Source organism: Mastomys coucha, unplaced genomic scaffold (assembly GCF_008632895.1).
Source record: "Mastomys coucha isolate ucsf_1 unplaced genomic scaffold, UCSF_Mcou_1 pScaffold1, whole genome shotgun sequence".
NCBI classification, from domain to species: domain Eukaryota; kingdom Metazoa; phylum Chordata; class Mammalia; order Rodentia; family Muridae; genus Mastomys; species Mastomys coucha.
In genome coordinates this window covers 36,271,815-36,293,055 of record NW_022196891.1, presented here as the reverse complement: position 1 = coordinate 36,293,055, position 21,241 = coordinate 36,271,815, and the positions used below count along the sequence as shown (strand labels likewise).

At 40.2% G+C, this 21,241-nt stretch overlaps 2 protein-coding genes across 4 annotated transcripts in view; both read right to left on the bottom strand.

Annotated features, from left to right (window-relative positions):
- Aspm (abnormal spindle microtubule assembly) overlaps positions 1-21,241 on the bottom strand; it is a 66,826-nt gene that overhangs the window by 7,560 nt on the left and 38,025 nt on the right. For both annotated transcript variants that reach the window (XM_031384231.1, XM_031384225.1), the window contains 10 exons: positions 20,967-21,095; positions 18,041-18,235; positions 8,631-12,452; positions 7,252-7,418; positions 5,026-5,113; positions 3,370-3,579; positions 2,252-2,401; positions 928-1,119; positions 618-810; positions 322-476 (listed from right to left, as the gene is read on the bottom strand). In XM_031384231.1, coding sequence (XP_031240091.1) covers positions 322-476; positions 618-810; positions 928-1,119; positions 2,252-2,401; positions 3,370-3,579; positions 5,026-5,113; positions 7,252-7,418; positions 8,631-12,452; positions 18,041-18,235; positions 20,967-21,095 — 5,301 coding nt within the window. The remainder of the gene's footprint in view (positions 1-321; positions 477-617; positions 811-927; positions 1,120-2,251; positions 2,402-3,369; positions 3,580-5,025; positions 5,114-7,251; positions 7,419-8,630; positions 12,453-18,040; positions 18,236-20,966; positions 21,096-21,241) is intronic.
- The window catches only part of F13b (coagulation factor XIII B chain), a 186,436-nt gene that overhangs the window by 129,420 nt on the left and 35,775 nt on the right, over positions 1-21,241 (bottom strand). The window lies entirely within an intron of this gene.

The window sequence follows — 21,241 nt, the reverse complement described above, 5'->3', positions numbered from 1 at the left end:
ACTATTGCTGTATTCTCTGAAAAATGACACAGGAACTACCTTCGGGGTTATAAAAAACTAAAGTCATAATTCACTAGCATGTCAACAGTAAATGGTATGTTATAAACAAAACAAATCAAATCTTATAAAAGCTAGCATTTTCATATATAGGTATGTTAAGAGACTAAATGATTTCTTACTCCCAGAAACATAAAAATAAATTTATTTCAAATAAATAATTTAAAGTCAGAAGCAAGATCTAATAATGAGCAAGCACAAAATTTAATTTGCCGGGTCATGTTTCTTGACAGTGAATGTTTTATTATTAAAATGGAAAAGTACCTTTGCCACATTCAGCAATACTTGAACAGCACAGCCAACGACATCCATACAAGGAACACTCCGATTACAGCTTCGGATCACAGCAAAGATGGCGGAAACCGCTCCGCTTTCCGCCATGTTCTCACAGCAAAGTGGGGACAATCTGGTAACGACCTCTGAGAGAGAAGCAAATGAGCAAACAAGGAAACTGACAGCAACAAGACTGAACGCAGGAAGTGCTGAATCATCCCACTCTTTACCCACCCGGACGGCAAGTGCAGCCCTGCTCTTACACATGGCCTTTAGAGGACACTAACCCAGGTGCTGCAACGCATCCAGAATGGTCGACAAGAATTTGCCCGAGAGCAGGTGATGAAGCGCGTGCAAAGTTCTTCTGTACAGCTTGTTCTCCTCCTCCACATTCCTGCTCACAGCTCTAAGCCTGAGTCGGATAGCTTTAATTTCTGCGCAATCATTTTTCTTCCTCCAAGAATAGCCTCTCCATAATGCCTTAACAATCAGGTATAACAAAGTCATTTAAAGATGTCAGCCAGTAAGGTTTTGAACCTTCCGACTAAAGCTGCCACTCAGATTATAATCCTGATCTAAAACTAGACTTTGGTTTACCTGAATTCTAGTGGCGCTGCTATTGACCTTTTCTTGTCTTCTACGAAGGAGAAAGTGCCGTACTGCCTTCTGAATCACGGATGCAGCCCTTTCCTGCTGGCGCAAACATGTCAGAGCTTCACGCTCAGCATTTAGGATCTTATGATACTGTTCAATGAACCTCTTGTGTTGTAATTTTCTTCGAAACCATCTCTATTCAAAACATGAAGGTTTTCCACTTTTACTTCAGAATATATACACATATATATGCTAATAAATATATAAACATATACAGAATGAAGGAATATTGAATTCTTTGACCCTCCATCCTGCTCTGTGGGATCGTTTTTGTATTCCACTTGAAGCAAACCCTTCAAGCTCTTGTTGGCTAGGTGTAGCCATGGCTTACAAGGTATATGAATCCTATCAAACTATGAAGCATTTTGCAAGTTGTTTTTTACCCCAATAGTTTATATGTAAATGTCAGTATTCATATAGAAAAAATTTCCAAGGTATAACTACTATAAATTATAATACGGATGTGAAATAGAAAAATAGGCTAGGTACGTTAAAACATTATAAATAGTAAATAACACGCAGGTAAGAATTTATATAACTAATAAATATGAGAAAAACTAAAAAAACCAAAAACAAAAACAAAAACAGTAAGCAAGTAAATCCAAAACAAAGAATGTAATTCTATTCCCATGCATTAGAGTGGCAAAATCAGAATGTCTTTGGAGGCCACTGTGGGACAAGGAAACAGAGAAGCTAGTACCCACAGCATGGGGATATGGGTGAGTAGTTTCAACAGTGGAGGGTCACTCACATTTCTGGCCCAGGAAACACGGACCAATTTCTAACCTTACCTCATCCTATGCGCTATGGTCTAACAGTCTCAGTATTTTGTGACTGCATGTAAGCACATCTAAAACTGAGTAAGATAAAAAATATTCTTGGAGCTAGAGAGATGGCTCAGAGGTTGAGAGCACTGACTGCTCTTTCAGAGGCCCTGACTTCAAATCCCAGCAACCACATAGTGATTCACAACCATCTGTAATGGGACCTGATGCCCTCTTCTGGCACACAAGTGTACGTGCAGATAGAGCCCTCAGAAACATATAATAAATCTTTTAAAATCTTCTTGATTTATTTTTTGTTTCTTGTTTGTTTCTTTTAAGTAGAGCTTGTTTGTGTAGCCTTAGCTATCCTGGAACTACCTTTGTAGACCAGGCTGGAGTTGATGTCCTGCTCTGTATCCAGACAGCTGGAATTACGGTGTACACCACCACATCCTTGACATAAAAAGTAGCATCTTTTGTTTGAAGTTGAAGGAAAAGTTAACCTGAATGAAGATGACTGAATTAAGATGCTTCTTAGCATTCCTCAGAGCCACGTGGAGTCTATAAGCTCGCTGGATTCTCAGAGCACACCTGTGACAGTAGGCAGCCGCTGTAAAGTGGAGAAGCCGAGTTTTGGCTTTCTGTTCTGAAACCTAAAGCACAGAGAAAAAATTTCAATAGAAAAATAGGTAAAATATATTAAAAAAAATACAAAAAACTTTCTTAAAGAAGAAAATACATAGATAAAAAGCATTTTTATATAAACATATGAAATATACATACAAAATGTATTAACTGTTAATTATTTTTATTTTAATTCAAGATAATTGTAATTACTTCCTATACAATAATTCTAATAAAATAACTTATATAACAAAACACAAAAGTAGAATTTGGGGCCCTTTGCTAAGAGAAACATTTAGGAAGTAAACAAGCTTATCCAAAGACAGTGCTTTAAGGCATATCCATAGCAGGTATAGGTTTGTAAGGGTCAGAGGACTCTAAGCAGAGATGTTCATATCCAGCCATGTTAAGCCGACAAGCTTCACTTTCCCAGGGTTAGATAATGCAGCACAAGCACAGGGGAGCCTCTTGTAGTGAAAGCTTTCTACAGAGACCTTTAGATTATAGATTTCTAATTCAGATTTAATGACAAGATTTCTCCCTTTAAACTTTTTGTCTTTGCCAGTTCTATATCTTCAGCTCCAAAGTCATAGCCCTTCCTAAAATCAAGAAATCCTTTCTTGGTGAGGACGTGGCTATCAGAGGTAAAGGTCTTACAGCTGCTGGGGAGTGCAGGAGGCTAGCTCCTCCACGCAGGAAGTGCTCACACTTGGCAATTCTTTAGCTCACCGTTACTTACTGCTTTAAAAATTAAAAGCAACAACATAAAAAACCCCATCAGAAAACACAATTAATTTTGTATCTTTGGTGTGACCATCTGTGGGAAGAATTAGGGTCATGGAACAACAACAAAACATATGATGACCAATGACCTTATTAGGTGGCTCTGCAGCAGTTAACAATTATATTAGTTTTGACAGCATTCTCCACAGTCTTAGCTCTAAAAATTTACCACCATCTACCATCCAATGTTTTCATTTTACTCTAAAATACTTACCCTTTTCCTTACTAACCAGCCTCGCACCAATGCTTGTAAAACAACCGTAGACTTTTTCAATTTGATATACTTTATCCTTTCCCGCTTCCCAGCCACCAAGGCTCGTACATGTCTCTGGATGATTAAAACAGCAGCTCTGTGCTGTAGGAAGGACTGCCTTCCCTGATAACCTCGAAAGTGGGCTTGGATCACACGGGCCGCTCGCTGCCGCTACAAGGAGAAAAGTACAAACAGCATTAATAGATTAGGAATAAGATTTCCAATCTGTTACAAGTTCTTGGATTTCTCACTGTGAAGTGAGATGCTATACTCATAATATTCTTTACTTTCATAGTTTGAGAATGTCCTACTTCATGGACAGGGGAAAGTGATAACACCATACGGGTCTATAGTAAAACCATACGGGTCTATAGTAAAACCATACGGGTCTATAGGAAAACAGCTCCAGGCCAGCAGCTGTCAGGGACCTCCCCTTTCCTCCTGATCCTCCCACCTGTGTGAGAGAAGGAAAGGAATGCTGTTACAGATCAAGCACTCTGAAAAGAAGCACAAGGTACAATGTGATATGTATAGCCGCCATTAGAAAGGAACCATAGCAAAATGGTGTGTAGCTTTAAGAGTGACAATGTAGGGTGGAGAGTTGGTTGAGGAATTAAGAGCACTTGCTGCTTTTATAGAGGACCCTGGGTTTGGTTCTCAAGCACTGATATCATGGCTTACAACTTCCTACAACTCCAGCTTCAAAGGATCAACATATTCCTGTGACCTCCACAGCTCCCACATGCACATAGTGCACATGCATACACTAGGTGCAAACACATACACAGAAAAGAAAAGACTTAAAAAAGAACGACATAGCCTGTCAACTACATTCCTTAGATTGCCAGATTGCCCATTATATAACAGCTTCAGAAACATATTTTTTACACATTTAAAAGGGTACGGTTAGAATCCATTTAAGCTAAGTCTGCTTTATAAACTTCCACATACCTGTAAAACAATCATGGGCAAGTTAACACTAACCAGCTTCTAGCACTTAAAATAATCAAGGCACTAGCAACCACCACATGAGCTTCTTATACAGGGCTGCATTGAGTGCCGAAAGTGGTTATGTAGCTAGAACGAACATTACATGACCATAAATCATATATGCAAAATTCTAATTTTGCTATGTAGCAAGTATTTAAAAGCTATATTTAATAATAGGCCATGGGCTTTACAGTTACTCTAAAACTCTGCTATATACTTAAACAGATCAACTATAATTTAGAAAGCATGTTATGAAATATTTGTCTTAAACTAGATAAAATATATAAATATAAGATATAAATATATCTTTGCTTTTTTCCAAGCATATATTATTTTCACTGGAATCATGAAAAAATTCAAGTTTGAGAATATTTTACTTAATACACAGAGCGAGAAGGAGGGGGAGGAGGGAGAGAGGGACAGGAAAAAGGAGAGGAGGAGTGGGGAAAGGGAGTGAGACAGAGAGCTTCATGTATACCATTACTGGCAAAATCATACTGTTATAAGTGAATATAATTTTAATGGACTACATCAGACATGTGTAAAACAAATGCACAGTTCTATGGCTAATATTCTTTCTGTTTTATTTTCTAGCATGGGTCTGTGTAAGTGTTTATTTACACTTACTTTTAAATTCTCACAAGCTCCTCTTGCAGAGAGTGCAGCTCTCCATTTCCTTTGAATTACAACAGCTGCTGCCCTCATCTTCAAGAACCTGAAAGTAGGTTAGAGATAACTTTAAATCATTTGATCTAGTCACTGTTGTCCCCCAATACTGAGGAGAAGGAACAAGTAAGAACAGCAATGGCAGAAGATACAACAGTACACTTCGCACTTCAGCTCCTGTGGCCAGAGTCTTACACAGACAATGAAAGCCAGGTTTGCAAGTAACAATATTCTACTGTATAAAATATAAGCTGTAGAATCTAGTAAGACAAAGAATTTTGTAGACTATGATTTCAATGTCTTAGTAACAGTTGGAATTCCCAGATGATGGAGGCGGTCACTCAAGTGAACTTATCAAAGGAGAAAGGGACATTTATGGTTCTATGACATGAAACTGATGCTTAACAACGACTAGCTTTTCTTTGCACCATGATTCTTAGAAAGATTGAGCATCCAGAAGCGATACTCACCATTAGTACAAGAATATATACCTTCATACTGATGGTAAGCATCACCTACAATTGACCCACTTCCCCAACTGTATTGGTAGAGGAACTCTTCAAATGCCGGAGGTCGTCCTCTTTAGTGAATGTCTTAGTCAGGGTTTTTATTACTGCACAAACATCATGACCAAGAAGCAAGTTGGGGAGGAAAGGGTTTATTCAGCTTACACTTCCACACTGCTGTTCATGACCAAAGGAAGTCAGGTCTGGAACTAAAGCAGGTCAGGAAGCAGGAGCTGATGCAGAGGCCATGGAAATTGGATTGCTTCTCCTGGCTTGTTCAGCCTGCTCTCTTATAGAATCCAAGACCACCAGTCCAGGGATGGCACCACCCACAAGGGGTCCTTCCCCCCTTGATTAAGAAAATGCCTTACAGCTGGATCTCATGGAAGCATTTCCTTCCCCCCTTGATTAAGAAAATGCCTTACAGCTGGATCTCATGGAAGCATTTCCTTAAGAAAGCCTCCTTTCTCTGTGATAACTCTAGCTTGTGTCAAATTGATACAAAAATCAGCCAGTACAGTGAATTTTAAGCAATTACTGATGAAAAAAATTCAATTATTTTTGAAAACTCATCAATTCTGGATTAAAAAAAAAATCCTTACACTAAGGCATTAAAAAAATAAAAGGACAGCTAGTAAAACTTTATGAGCATTATTATCATAAAAGATAAAGTAGATAGAAAATAAAACACAATATAACAAAAACAAAACCCAGACTTCTCAATCAGCCAAGTGTCTGCTGTGCAAGTAAAAAGACCTGAGGTCGGATGCTAGGTGCCCGTGTAGAAACACAGCGGTGTGGCGACAGGCAGATTAACGGCTTCCTGGGTATTCACTCTAGCTAACTGTTGAGTCTGAAAGGCTGGAGAATCTTAGAATTTAAAATGTGGGCATTTAATACAAATGTATGGTGTATAACCTTTACCTAAAAGGACATGGAGGGCCACTGTAGCCAGCCAGAAATATAAAATAGCCAGTTCCAGGAACTCAGAGCCTCAGGGCTCTGGTTCCCCATACCTGCCCCTCCTGAATGATCCACAATGAGGGCAGAACTAAGAATGAAGGTCTAGTGGTTTATGAGACTCTCCACCCTGTCAACCAGTAGATGAAGATTACATTCCTAGAATGAATATGATTCCCTCCCTAACTGAATACCTTGGGTCAGGTCCCTCTGAAATTTTCCACTGTTTTTATGTTCTGTTTCCTTGGTAACTCTCTCTCCACCCCCAGCTTCCCTTAAATACCCTACACTTCTTGTGTTCCGGGTCGAACTCCTCTGACTGGCAAGGTCATGAGATCGACCCCGGTACCGGTATCCCCAATAAACCTCATGTGATTGCAGCAAGTTCGGTCTCTCATGAGTCATTGGGTGGTCGCGTCATCCCGAGACTTGAGTAAGAATCTCCCCAGTTCTGGGGTCTTTCAAGTTCAGTGAAAGACCTTGCCTTGAAAAGTAAGTAGACAGTGATAACCTATGCCTCTCCTTCTCACTCATACATAGACCATCCACAAAAAAATGAACAACTGTTACTAGCAGTGAAATCAACAAAGACAGAGAAAATGAATACCACCAGTTTATTCACTTTCCTTCTGTCATCCCTTTGGTTCTTAGTAAATCACATAAACAGTGCTGTTACTTTAGCTAAGTTCCTTCCTACTCCAACAGAGTTATAATACATTACCTCGTTCTCTCCAGCTTCGCATAGAAGTAACCTTGAATAATTTTAACAGCTTTCAATAAAATTAGATATCTCTTGCGCACTCTCCAACACCTATACCAAGCTTGAATCCTGCAGGCAGCTTCCACTTTGGATAAGTATTCCTTAGCTTTACATTTTCTCCATACAGCCTATATCAAGCATAGAATATACGTTTACAATAATGGTCTACAACTACAAATGAGAAAGATCTTATAGTTAATATGCAATTATTCTTATAGTAAATAAAATAGTTAATATGCAATTAATAGATACAAAGCATTAACTATAAATGTCAAGCTGGTTTCTGCTCTACCAGATCGACACACAGAGAGCCTTCAGACAACTATGTAATTACAACAGTGTATGTGTAGTAACCACTTTATCACACATACTGCGCAGCTGGTGGCCAGTCTGCCACAGCACAGTCTATCAGAAGTTTAAAATTAAGCAATGTAGGATTTGTTGAAAGCAGACAGATGCTCATAGTCCTCAAAGTGTCCAGAAGAATAGAAATAAAATAAATCCTACTTCCTCTCCACATTCATTGGTCATCTGCCTGAAGCAGGATTTTGAAAGGACAGCCATTTCCCATTCTGGAAACACATTGACTGTGACAACTATAACTTATTCAATTAAAATTAAAAAAATTATTATTTGTTATAGTAATAAAATATACAAATTATGGACCAGAGAAATTAAATAACAGTTTATACACAGTTCAAATGATACAAGGTCTGACACAGTTAACTGTGAAATGGAATACTCCCCAAACCCTCTAATTGTATAAAATAGGATTCCGTTGGCTTCTCATGAAATTAGTTTGACTAATGCTACATGACATATTCTAACTAAAATCTAAAGCACCTGCTGATTCCTAGTCTCTAGAGTTGGAGCACATGTCCTATTCTCTCCCAATCCTTGGCTGGCTGATACCAAATTTCTCAGTTTCTTCTTTCCTAGGATCCTGTAGACTTTGCTCAATAACCTTGTGTTCTTATGGTCTCCAGAGACACGTCTTAGACCCTCTTCTTCTTATACATCTTTCCACAAAGGTTCGGTTATCAGTATGTGATTAAAAATATACAAATCAATCTAAAAAAGTACTGGTGAGCTGCCTCAGTAGCAGTCCGGTGCTTCCGGCTGAGCTCATCGCCATTTCAATATCCTTGGATCTGCTCCCTGTGGCCAGGAAGGGAGTCTCTGCTGAATTGCTAACTTTTTATTTCCTCTATAATAATGCTAAACCACCACAACACAAACATGTATTTCTTTGTTCAATAAACAGCTTCAGCATATTCATTTGGCAGAAACTCTAGTGTTTCTATAGGCTGATGCAGGTGCAGGTGCGGCACATTACTTACCTGGAAGCCTCTCTCAGACTCCATGAGCCTCCGTGCTGCAGAGGCTCTGAAGTGCTTCTGTATAGTCGCTGCGGCCTCCTGCTGCTGCTGATATTGGCTTGCGGTGCTTAAACCCTGAAAATGCATCTGAATAAGAGGTGTTTCTTCCTGACATGCACTGGGCAGATCTTGCTGTCTCTTATTTGCTCTATATTTTTTTTGTATTACTTTTGCTGCCCACCGAAGCTGCTGGTAGGAACAACGCTGCCTATGCATCCTGTATGTGCTTTGTATTATGACAGCAGCACTGTGTTTTTCTTCTCTGATGAGTTTTTCTTTTTGCAGTTTTATAGTTCTGTATGTTCGATAATGCCGCTGAATTCTAATCGAGGCACGTTTCCAAATGTGAAATCTAACGTAAGTTCTGTGCATTCTGAAAGTAGCCTGGATGAGAGCTGCAGCCCTGTGCGTTTCTTGTAACTTCTTTTGTACCATCAGCCTTCGATAAGAGGACTGTATTGTAATGGCTGCCTTTCGTAACTGCAAGAATTGATGCAATTTATGCTTGGCATAAAGGGTGGCTCGGAATTTCCTCTGCACAAATATAGCAGCTTTTCTGAGAGCGATGAATCGTCTCCTTACTATTAAAACTCTAAATTTACTCTGAATAAGGGTTGCAGAAGAATGCAGAGTCCTCAGATGGCTTCTGGTTTGCATCCCCCTAAGGGCAGCCTGAAGGATCAGAGCAGCACGCCTCTGCCTGAGGAAAAGCTGTCTCTGCAGTTCTGCAGCTCTGTGTGCTCGGTATTGCCTTTGGATCACAACTGAGGCCCACCTCAAATGCTGGTACCTCATACAGGCTCTGTGCATTCGGAACGTGGCCTGAATCACAGTAGCAGCCCTGCGCATCTTTTGCACCCTTTTCCTTACCACCCATCCTTTGTATGATGACTGGATCTTTACAACTGCCTTTTCCAACAGGAATTGTTGTCGGGAATACTTGGCGTGAAGCCTTGCACGGTACTGTCTCTGAATCCAAATTGCAGTTTTCCTGAGAGTGAGGAACTTCCTTCTCATCAGGAAAGTCCTGAATCTCCTCTGAATGAGAGTAGCAGCTAAATGCATAGCTTTTAGGTGTCTCCTAGTTTTCAGTCCCCTAAAGGCAGCCTGGACAAGGATTACAGAACGCCTCAGTCTGCCGTATCTCTGAAACTCAACGCTTCCTTCTTTCACTGCTCGGTATCTCTGCTGCACGAAGACTGCCGCCTTCCTCAACCGATGAAAATATGTTTGCTGCCTGTGTCTCCTAAAATATGACTGAATGAGTGTTGCTGCGAAATGCATCTTTCTTAGAGTCTGTCTAACTCTTGCTCCTCTGACACCAGCTTGAAGGGTTTTAATAGCCATCAAAGTCCTCAGGTACTCTTCATGCTGAATTTTACCTAGAGAATATGCTCTGTATCTCACCTGAATCACAGCAGCTGCAGTTCTCATCTTGTGGTATCTTACTCTCGACTGATGCATCTTAAACGTGGCTTGAATAAGTGTGGCCGCCATGTGCATGTGCTCAATGTGTCTCCTTACTCTAAGACCTCTATAAGCAGCCTGGACTCTAACTGCTGTTCTCTTTAAGTTAAGGTATTCCTGACGCTGCTGGGTTGTAATTTTACTATTCAGATACCATCTCTGAATTATAATAGCTGAAGTTCTATAGGTCATGTACTTCTTTTGTGTTCTGTAAGCTCTAAATTTAGACTGTATAGTGACTGCTGCTTTGTGGCATTCAGCTACCTGCTTTCTCACTTTCATACCGCGGTAAGCTGACTGTAAAATTACTATAGCTGCTTTTGTTTTCAAGTATAAATGGCGCTGCTCTTTTCCAACTTTGTAAGCCCTATAGCACACCTGAATCTGAAGAGCAGCAGTTTTCACATTGCTCCACTTCCTGCGTTGAACGTGCATCCTGTAATATGACTGTATGAGGGCAGCGCACCGGTGCTGCCGGGCAATCTGTCTTCTCAGCATCTTTCCCTTCCATGCAGCCTGAAACACCAGAGCTGCATGACGGAGGCTGACATACTCCAAGCGCTGCCTCTTTCCTGCAGCCCGGGCCCTGACATGCTGCTGGATGACTACTGCAGCTGCTCTTAGTAGTTTATACTGTTTCTGGGCCACGGCCATTCTAAAAGTAGACTGGATTTTCACCGCAGCCTGGTGTTGCCTCCTGAGCTGCTGCCGAGCTTGCCAGCCACGGCAGGCAGACTGGAGAGAAACCACAGCCTCTCTAGTCTTTATAAATTGAATTCTCATGTCATAAGCAACCTTGTGTGCCCTGTACCATCTCTGAATCTTCACAGCAGACTGAAGCATAGTCTGGTATTTCATCCTCTGACGGTGGCCTCTAAAAACTCTCTGAATTGTAATAGCGGCTGTAGACTGCTGTTTGATTTGCTGGCGTACTCTGTGGCCTCTGTAAGCTGCCTGCAAACAGATAGCTGCTCCTTTGACCTGCAAGAAGTTCTTCCTTTGACTGACTTGTGCTCGGTAGGCACAGTAGAAACTCTGAATGACAAGGGCCGCCTTGCACATCTTCAGGTAGCGCTGCCTCGCTGTCCTCATTCTGAAGTAAGACTGTAGAGAAATGGCAGCTCTGCTTCGCAACCTCATCTGCTTTCTGACCAGGTATCCTCTAAAGTAGGACTGCAGTTTGATACAGGATTCACGCACCTGTATGTATTCTTTTCTCTTTTGTGCAGCCAGTTTTTGCGAACGGTACCAGAGCTGGATAAATAGTGCAGCCGCTCTTACCTGTAAATACTGCTTACGGGACTGCTTCATTTTGACAATCGACTGCAGCTTTATTGTGGCATTTCTGAAGCTCTGAAATTTCTTTCTAGATACATAAGCCCGATAATATGACTGAATCTTTATAACAGATGTTAAAGCATGACGAAATGCCTTCCTGGCTTGCATCCCTCTGTATGCAGACTGTAGAACTATGACCGAAGACCTTGTTTTCTGATAAGATGCTAGAACTTTCCTGGCTGAAATGGAAGCTCGGAAATGAGTCTGAATTGTAATAGCTGCTTTCTTTATCTTCTTATATTTCTGTAGTTGTTGGTGTTTTCTTATGTGTGCTTGCAACTTGATAACCATCTTTTTAAGGTTTAAAAATCTACCTCTTTCCCGTCTCATTCGCCAGTAGGACTGAAGAACACAGGCAGCTCGAATTTGCAAACTGTATGAACAGCGAGCCTTCATCCCCCTGAATGCAGCCTGCAGTTGAATGGCTGCAGCTCGTTTCTGCAAATAGTCAGCGCGTGCTAGCTTCCCCTTCTGGTATGCCCTGTAGTGTTTCTGAAGAGTCAGGATGGCATCTTTTCTTCTTTTATACAACTTTTGGGCTTGAAAGCACCGAACTCTTCTCTGGATGACAATAACACAAGATCGAATATAAATGTATTTTTGCAATTCCCTGTGCATTCTGTACCATGACTGTATCACAACAGCAGATCTTTCTCGTGTCTGTTTCCTGAGATGCCATTCTCTAAAAGCTCGCTGCAATATTACTGCAGCTTTGCTTTGTAACTGTAGCTTGCGTCGCTTCCACCTTCTGAACGCAAGCTGGATAACAAGGGATGAGGATTTTAGCTTTTTAAATTTTTGCTGATCTTGTTTTCTACTTAAACAGGTGCGCCAGCGCCTCTGAATTGTAACTGTGGCCCAAAGATATTGTTTGTAAGATGTAAGAGCAATTTTCATTCTTATCCTAGACTGAAGGATGACTGAATAGTGTTTCAACCTCAGAAAGTGTTTTCTGGTGGAGTATCTTCTCCAATAAGCCTGAGAAATGTAAGAAAGAAAGCAAAGTAAAATACACATAGCTTTCTAAGTTAACTCTTGAAAATGTTCATTCATCTAGCATTCAGCTTTAAAATAACCATGCTAAGGGCTGGAGAGATGGCTCAGCCTCCAAATCAGGAGGACCTGAGTTTGGATCTCAATACCCACATCAGATAGTTCACAGTGTTCCAAATTTTAAAATGTTCCAAAGAAAAAGGAAAAAAAATGTGCTAAACAGTTACATAATGGTCTAAACATTAAAAGCGATGACTCTTGAGAACTAGGCATTGTAAGAGGAACTTCTGGTAGTCCAGAGATGCAAGGTACAGTGGATGATGTGAACATGCAAATACCCTGCAATTTCATGACAATCTTGCTCTTGCACAGAATTTGGGAATCTGTCAGGGACCTCAAACAAATTCTGTGTATGAGACATACAGGTGACTGCATATCAAGTTGAGGTAAATGGCTACATTATTGGCCCAATAAATAGGTCTATAAGCCTCAAGCTGATGCATTCATGATTCCACTGTCTAGACACCTGACAGGAACTAATATCTAAAAAAAAAAAAAAAAAAACTCAACCATGTTAATACCCAAACTCCAAGTTGTCCAATCAGGAAGTGCACAAGCAAATTAAATAAACAGGTGGTTCTCCCTCAACTATGAGGAAAATGAAAGCTTTAGATAAGTTGTGCTAAATTTAGAATATTCAGGTTAGGTAGCTAAGGGACTTTGGGGTAAGAAAGAACAAAACAGTCATAATTAAAGAAGAAATTTTGCATGAAAGAAAAAAAAACCAAGATAAAAGAATTCATGATCACTAAATCACCACTACGTAAGACGCCTGCAGGGATGCTTCAGACTGAGGAGAGAGACACTCATCGAGGAAGCTGGGGGACAATCACCACTATGCTTACATCCCTGTAGCATGCCTACAGGGATGCTTCAGACTGAGGAGAAAAATAAACTCATCTGGGAAGCTGGGGGACAATCACCACTATGTAAGACGCCTACAGGGATGCTTCAGACTGAGGAGAAAAATAAACTCATCTAGGAAGCTGTGGGGCAGAAGAAACCATGCTGGAATAGAAGATAAGCAAGTGAGAAATGGGAGGACGCCAAGTACCACAAAGCTATCTAACTGGCAGGAACTACCACAGACCTCTCAATAACAACTTTAAATGTTAATGCTCTTAATTCCCCAATCAAAAACTAAAGTGGATCAATTTCCTTACAGCCACTAAAAGCTACACCTCACCACTAAAGACTGATGTTATCTGAGGGTGAAAGGAAGAGTAATTTTAAGGAAATAAAAGTAGAAAAGAAGCAAGTATGCATCCATTCTCTGACAAGGTAGATACTACAGTTCTAAACTTACATTCAGGAAACAACTTGTACCTAACTTCTCAAAACAAGCTCTAATAAATATAAAAATATGAATACCAAACACAGAAATAGGGGATGACCTCAGTATCACACTCTCACCAACAGAGAGGTCATTCTAATAATATATACACCAAATGGACATAACAGACATATACAAACATTCTAAACCAAGGATACAGAGCATTCATGTTTCTCAACAGTCCTTGGAACTTTCTCAAAAATACACCATATATTAGGACATGAATACAGTAAACTGAAATAACTTTATATTCTGTCTAACCATAATTGAACAGAGTAAGAAATCAATAGCAAGAAAAACTGCAGAATGTATATAAACTAACAGAGACTAACTACACTATCAATTGATGAATGAATGACTGCTGTACAGCTATTTCTTCTAAAGATCCCCTCCTGAAGGAAGACTAATTAGGAGTCCAAAAGTAAGTAAAACTCACAAGTCTCAGGAAGCTCCTGAAAACTACAAGATTGACAGGGGCTCTCCTGAGGTTATATAAGCAGTAGTCTCTAGGACAAGGAGATCTGTCTTGCTGAGCTGCCTTCATGTGGTGGAGTAAGCTCCAGGAATTCAGGTTTCATGGCAGGGTGAGATTTTGATTATGCAGTACCTTCAAGTCATCCATATTCTTTAAGTAACATCTTATCCACATGACTATAAACTACAATAAACTTATGGTTCTTTAACCTAGACTAGAGTGGGATGATTTTTAGGTTTCATTTGGGTACACTATCTGGAGTGAGTAGACATTTCACCCAATAACAGGTCACATAATAATGGGTATCACACAATAATGGGTTATCGAAGATATTAAGGAAGTTTGGAGGTATGGGGGTACTCAGGGGGGGTGTGGAAGAGAAGTAGTGAAGAAAGAAGAAAATAATTAACATACAAATAGATTTGTTTTCTAATAACTGGAGAAAAGTTAGGTGGATATCTAAGCTTGATGAAAACTAAAAGATGAGATAAACAATTGAACCAGATCCCTAACAATCAACAACATAAAAATGTATTTTAAAAACAAATTTAGGACTGCAGAGAAGGCTCAGGAATTAAGAGCATTGTTACCGCTACAGAAGACCTGGTTTTGGTTCCTAGCAATCACATAGTAGCCCACAACTGTTCAAAACTTAATTCCAAGAGATCTGATGTCTTCTATGACATCCATGAACATGAGGCACACTCAACTAAACATTTATCTTCTAATTCTGTAAGTTCATTAAAAGTTCACCTCGGCCCTGTGAAGGTTCTGTGCCCCAGTGTAGGGGAATGCCAGGGCCAATAAGTGGGAGAGGGTGGGGTGGCAGGCATGGGGAGGGGGTAGGCAACAGGGGTTTGTTTTTGTTGTTTTTGTTTGTTTCTTTCTTTTTTGGAGGGGAAACTGGGAAAGGAGAAATTTACATGTAAATAAAGAAAATATCTAATAAAAAAAATTAAAAAAAAAAATCTTTAGCATGGTTTTGCCAAGAGAAAGATCACCTGCCTAGTGTTCATTAGTTTTGAAGATTTGTATAGATAAATCAGTCAATATTTTATTTTCTGTCCTTACACCTACAATAAATTGTCCATTCCCAGTTTATACCCATTAGTTATCAGAGAATGGTCTAACAACAAACCTAGAAGGAATGTTTTCCCTCATTGTAAATTTGTTCCAAGTCTATCATATCCTAGTTTCATATCCTAGTATTATTATACTGTGACACATGAAGGTTTACAGAGTCTAATTTGTTGCTTTTTTGAGAGCTAGAAATAACTTGTATACATTTAGGAATCCTATAGAATCATTATCAGGAATTATAAAATCATCATTGCTAGATGAGAGTACATTCTCATTAATCTCCAGAAAATCTGACCAATAGGGTAGGCTAGTGCCCAGGAATTATTAGTCTATGTAATAATGACAGGAAAGGCATATCAACAATAAGAACCAATCCTGAGATGAGATCTCTGAAGGCCCTGCAATTCAGAGTTTACCCATCGCAGTCATGCAAAATGATGGGCCATCTTCAGAAAAGTCACTTGTTGGTTTTAGTCTCTTCTAGATAGCTCCTGGCCGTCACGGTCAGGGAGAAGACAGTACATGCTACCAGCACTGTTCCAATAACTGGACTACAAGAAGACAAATCTAAGATAGTGGAAATAACATTATACAAAATTCAATTTCCAAAATAAAAGGTGTTCATTATATTATCAATAAAATGCAAACTAAAACAGTTCTGGATGCGAGTATATATCAACGTTATGAAGAAACTTTCTAAGTATTTACATTAGTGTAAAATTATATGTGATATTTAGCTGCACTGTACTTTGGCAAGTGTCTGGTAATATATCCTAAAAATGAATGCAACCCCCTGACTGCTACCCACTAAACCTCCAGAGCTGGGAAGGGATGCTAGTCAGCACGGATTCAGCCAGCATGGTGCACAGGGCTCCATGCCCTTCTCCTATTCCCTGTCTTGCTAAAATCCTGCTAGATATATTCTTAAAGCTAGCCTCCAAGGCCTACTTGCTCCTCCTGAGGCTGATTACCTAGGCCCAGCAATCAAGTACCAGAAGTCCAACAGTCAAAAGGCCCCTTTTGTCTGCCCTAATTAACATGCCCAAATAAATTAAACACCTCATCTAACATGGAGTTTCTCCTTTTACCTTTATAAACTGCCATTTGCTTATGTCTCCTCTCTGTTTAAGGCAGTTGTCTGTCCCCTCAGGACAAATATCTCCCCCCCAACCCCCCATGTCCCCCCACCCCCCACCCCCATTCCTTTCCCCTTCTCTTTAGACCTCTCACTGTTATTTGTCCCTTTGTGTTGAGAGCTTGGTCTTGGGGTGTCTAGTGCCTACACAGACCCTTTAAGTGCTGCTTCCAGGTAAACAGGATGCAGACATGGTCACACCAAAAGAAAGAAAGACACAGTCAAATAGCCTTCTCAATGGTCAGAACTTGAATATCAAATGACAACAGGGTGAAAAGTCAGGTGTGGCTGACTTCACACTGATGATCCTCTCAAATGCAACAGAAGTAAATGAGAAGAGTTTATAGAAATCTGAGCTCAAAATGGGACACAAATAATTTATAAGGCTTTAAAAAGATGGATATGAAAAAGGTGGGATTAGTATAAAACAGCCAATGGTCACCTGGGGCTGGGGTAGAAAACTTAACTAACTTAACTCTGTGAGGTTGCTTATAAGAGCCAGTCATATTCTAATCATGGTAAAGGAGGGAATTACATGGCTATTCATTTTGCAAGAAACTACCAGGCTCTATAATATTGTTGAATGCAATTTCCCATGTGTAATACTTTATTTTTAAGCGATTCAAAAGGAGGTAATTTATTAAACTAAACTAGCATTTTGAGTAGACAGAATCAAAGCTTTTATATTTCTATAAGAGACATATTTATAGAATAAAGCTTCAATGATATTTACAGGGGATAAACAGCACACCTCATCAATGTTAGAATCCATTATAAAAATGAATTGATACCCTTGCATGGAACACTTTTGTCTTTAAAAGTAAACAATATAAGCATTCTGTTACCCAGTGATCACCACTATTTCTGAGATAAACTAAAGGAGATAGAGAGGAAAATGTCTACTTGGCTCAGAGGAGTTCCCAGGATTCAGAGTAAAGGAGCGCAGAATAGCCTGGCACACCAGCACTCCCCATGGAGTAAAGATTACAAAGCTCTAATGTAAAACAAGGCAGCAAGGGGCACAGAGCTTCAGCTGTGCCTCAGCCATGTGCTGCCCACAGCAGCATCAGTAGACAGCAAGGTGTGTCAAGTAGAAGCGCTTAGTTAATTAGGCAGTCACCCTGTGTCCTTGTGTTCCACATCCTTAAATTCAAGCTAAAGGCAGATACCTGAGGAAAAGAGCAGACTGAGTCTGCAAACACTTTGTCACTGTTCCCTAAACAATATAACCTGACTACAATCCACACAGTACTTACATAGTACCAGGTCCTATAAAGAAGCTATAATGATTTGAAGAATACGGGAGGTTGTATAGAAGTTACATAAAAATGCATCCAGATCTGGGTATCTACATTGAGTTCCACCATCAATTCCCCCTGATGCACCAAGGGACAACTGCATTGGTCACTGAAAATTCTATCACATTTTTCCCTCTTTGTTAAAAATAAGCACAATTTTTTAAGTTTAAATTTCATTCCAGAATATCATACCTGAATAAGTGATGCTGATTTACTTTGAAGTTTTGCCAGTTTCTCATTTTTCAGCATCAGCAACTTCCTTTGAGCTGAGACTCTTCGCCAACATTTTTGAATAACCAGAGCTGCACTGACTTTTTTTTGCAATCTTCGTCTACTTAGAAAATTGAGAACAACTGACTGAATAATTCTAGCAGCTTTGTCTCTTTCCTTTAATGAGGAAAAGAAAAACAGAATTGTATTAACAACCACTTTAACTCTTTATTCTTTGTAAAATAGTCAATTTCTACACATTAAGTATATTAGAATTTAGCCTGCAAAAACCCTCCTTCACTCTAGGCTTCTACATTCATCCTGGGCTACAAGTGCTTCTGGGCCAAATCAGAAAGTCAAGGGATTACACAAAGAACAAGCATCTTAAGAACTGAACTAAGATAAAAAACAGACATATTCAATCTACCACAAATCATCTACAGTGACAAACAGGATTAACTATACTATGATTCTGACATGGATCCAGTGTTCTTCTAGGAAAAGAGCTGCATGCATGGCACACAAAATGCTTTGCAGTATAATGTAGCCTTGCTGTCTTACAATCTGAGAAAAACAATACACAAAAGAGGAGAAGCAATTTATCCCTCCCTTCATTACAGATCACAAGGAACAGGAGACACGGTCTGCACCGTGAGAACATGAGCTACCCAGGAGAAGCGGTGTGTCCTGGGACAGAAGGCAGCATCCTGCCCACTCCACCCAGGAGAAGTGGTGTGTCCTGGGGCAGAAGCCAGCATCCTGCCCACTCCACCCAGGAGAAGCGGTGTGTCCTGGGACAGAAGCCAGCATCCTGCCTGCTCCACTTGTATTACTTCTGAGAGTGACTACTATGACCACCATATATTTCACTTCTTACAGTTCATAGGTGATCATTTAAAGATCATTAAAACAATGACTAGATGCAGCACATAGGGCCTGGACTAACAGAGGCACAGTCACAGGACTTGTCAGTCTGTCAGTCTGCAGGCAGGCAGCAGCCAGCATCTGACAGGCTCTTTCTGTGCTCACCTTGCTATACTCTTTACTCAACCTGGGTTGAGCAGTGGAAGAAATAACATACAGCATGACTGACACCCTTTATGTTAATGACAGGAGCATCCCACCTGGAAGGGGGCTCTACACATCAGTGGGTGCCATCTGCATGGAAGAAGCCACAATTCGTGAGAACTAGGGAACGGATCAAACTGTCATTCGAGAACATGAAAAAGGCAATCAGTAGATTAAAACAAATACCAAGGAACAGGAAAGGCCTCATACTAGACCACAGCACTGAGGGGAAATAATAAACTAGAGACCACTGTAACCTTAGGAGAGGACGTATGCCTGCAAAGTGGCCAGACCATCATACCACATTTCAACGTCTCTTCTAAGCCTCCTTTATAAGTAGTTCAGCTAGACGTGCACCACTAGAAATAATGGTAATTGATAAAAAGCTCAGAAATACAGAATGTTCCCAGTTTCTGGCTATTATAAATAAGGCTGCTATGAACATAGTAGAGCATATGTCCTTATTACATGTTGGAGCATCTTCTGGGTATATGCCCAGGAGTGGTACAGCTCGGTCCTCTGGTAGTACTATGTCCAATTTCCTGCCAAACTGATTTCCAGAGTGGTTGTACCAGCTTGCAATCCCACCAGCAATGAAGGAGTCTTTCTCTTTCTCCACATCCTTGCCAGCATCTGTTGTCACCTGATTTTTGAACTTAGCTATTCTGACTGGTGTGAGGAGGAATCTCAGGGTTGTTTTGATTTGTTTGGGTCAGAATTAAAAACACCAAGGACATCTTGGATGAAAGAGACTGAAGGGAAGTGAATCTTAGCTCAACTGCAAGATCCATTTCACCTCAAGCGACTAAAATCCACAACTTTACCTGCCATTAGATAAGGTGTTGACAGTGGGAGGCAAACGCACTATGAGAATCATCAAGACAACTCCCCTAAGCTAGGGCTACTGTGTTCACATCTGCAACTATTGGCCATTCTCTAAACCATGACATTATTTTAGCACCATACCTATGGTTCTACAATCAAGTTACCAGTTTCTTTAAGTTACCAGTTTCTTTTAGTTCCCTACACATAGACCAAATACTATGATTTAATTTAATTTAGAGTTTGTGTCTACTTATGGATAGGAAAAAAACAACATGCTGAACTTACCAGGGGACCCAGGAAATGTTGTCTACCTGCCATTTCATTGCCAATAAAGTCAATGCTTGAGTGACTCTATTGTCAATGGAGGGTTTATACTAATTATAACAATGGCATCAAAGCACAATCTCAAAGCTGAAAGGGTATCTCAGGATAGCCCTCATCAGCCTAGCAGCTCGGGAAATGTGGATGAGGATCTAGAGAGGATGCTACATATGTTCTTAATAGGAAAATACAGATGGACGTCATCATCACCATGGAAGAGTGGGAATACTGCTGCAGAAGCAACAAGGAGTGATCAGATTAACCAATAAAATGTAAGCAGAACTATAAAAGTTCTGTTTTAGTCTTTTGTGATGGCTCATCTTGGTTGTCAACAGGACTGAACCTGAGAATCATTACGAAATCCCACACTCATGCCTAAGCAGCACTAAAGCACAGGCAGTCGAAGCACTCCTGAGACAGCAGAGGCCATTCCCGATCTCTCGGGGCAGGGTGAACTGCAGCAAAAATTGATGGGTGAGGCAAGGACTGCTAGTTTAATCTTCACACATTTAGAAGTGGTCTATGGCCTACAGCAGATTATGGGGAGGATCGAAGGAATGGAAGATACATCAGTATTCCACATTTATATCTCTACTTCCTCAAACAAGATGTAATTAATACTTTATCTCAACCATCTCTATCTATAAAATTCATTGGAATCCCGTGAAATACTGTTCTCATTTTCCACAATTACCTGGAGGTGTTTCAGGTCTCTTCTTAGTTTATGTTTTCTCCATGTTGTCTGTATAAGTCGGGCAGCTCTTATTTCTTTACGGAGATCCAAAAGTCTTGCACAAAGAAACGACAAATAGGTGATAACCACCTAAGAAAATACAAAAGAGGAAAGTAGAGGGTCAGGAAGGAACTGTCTCTCAGTATTGTCCTCCAAGCATGAAGGGCACTGTCAGCCATGTGTGGTGGCTCACACCTTTAATCCTGTCAGCCATGTGTGGTGGCTCACACCTTTAA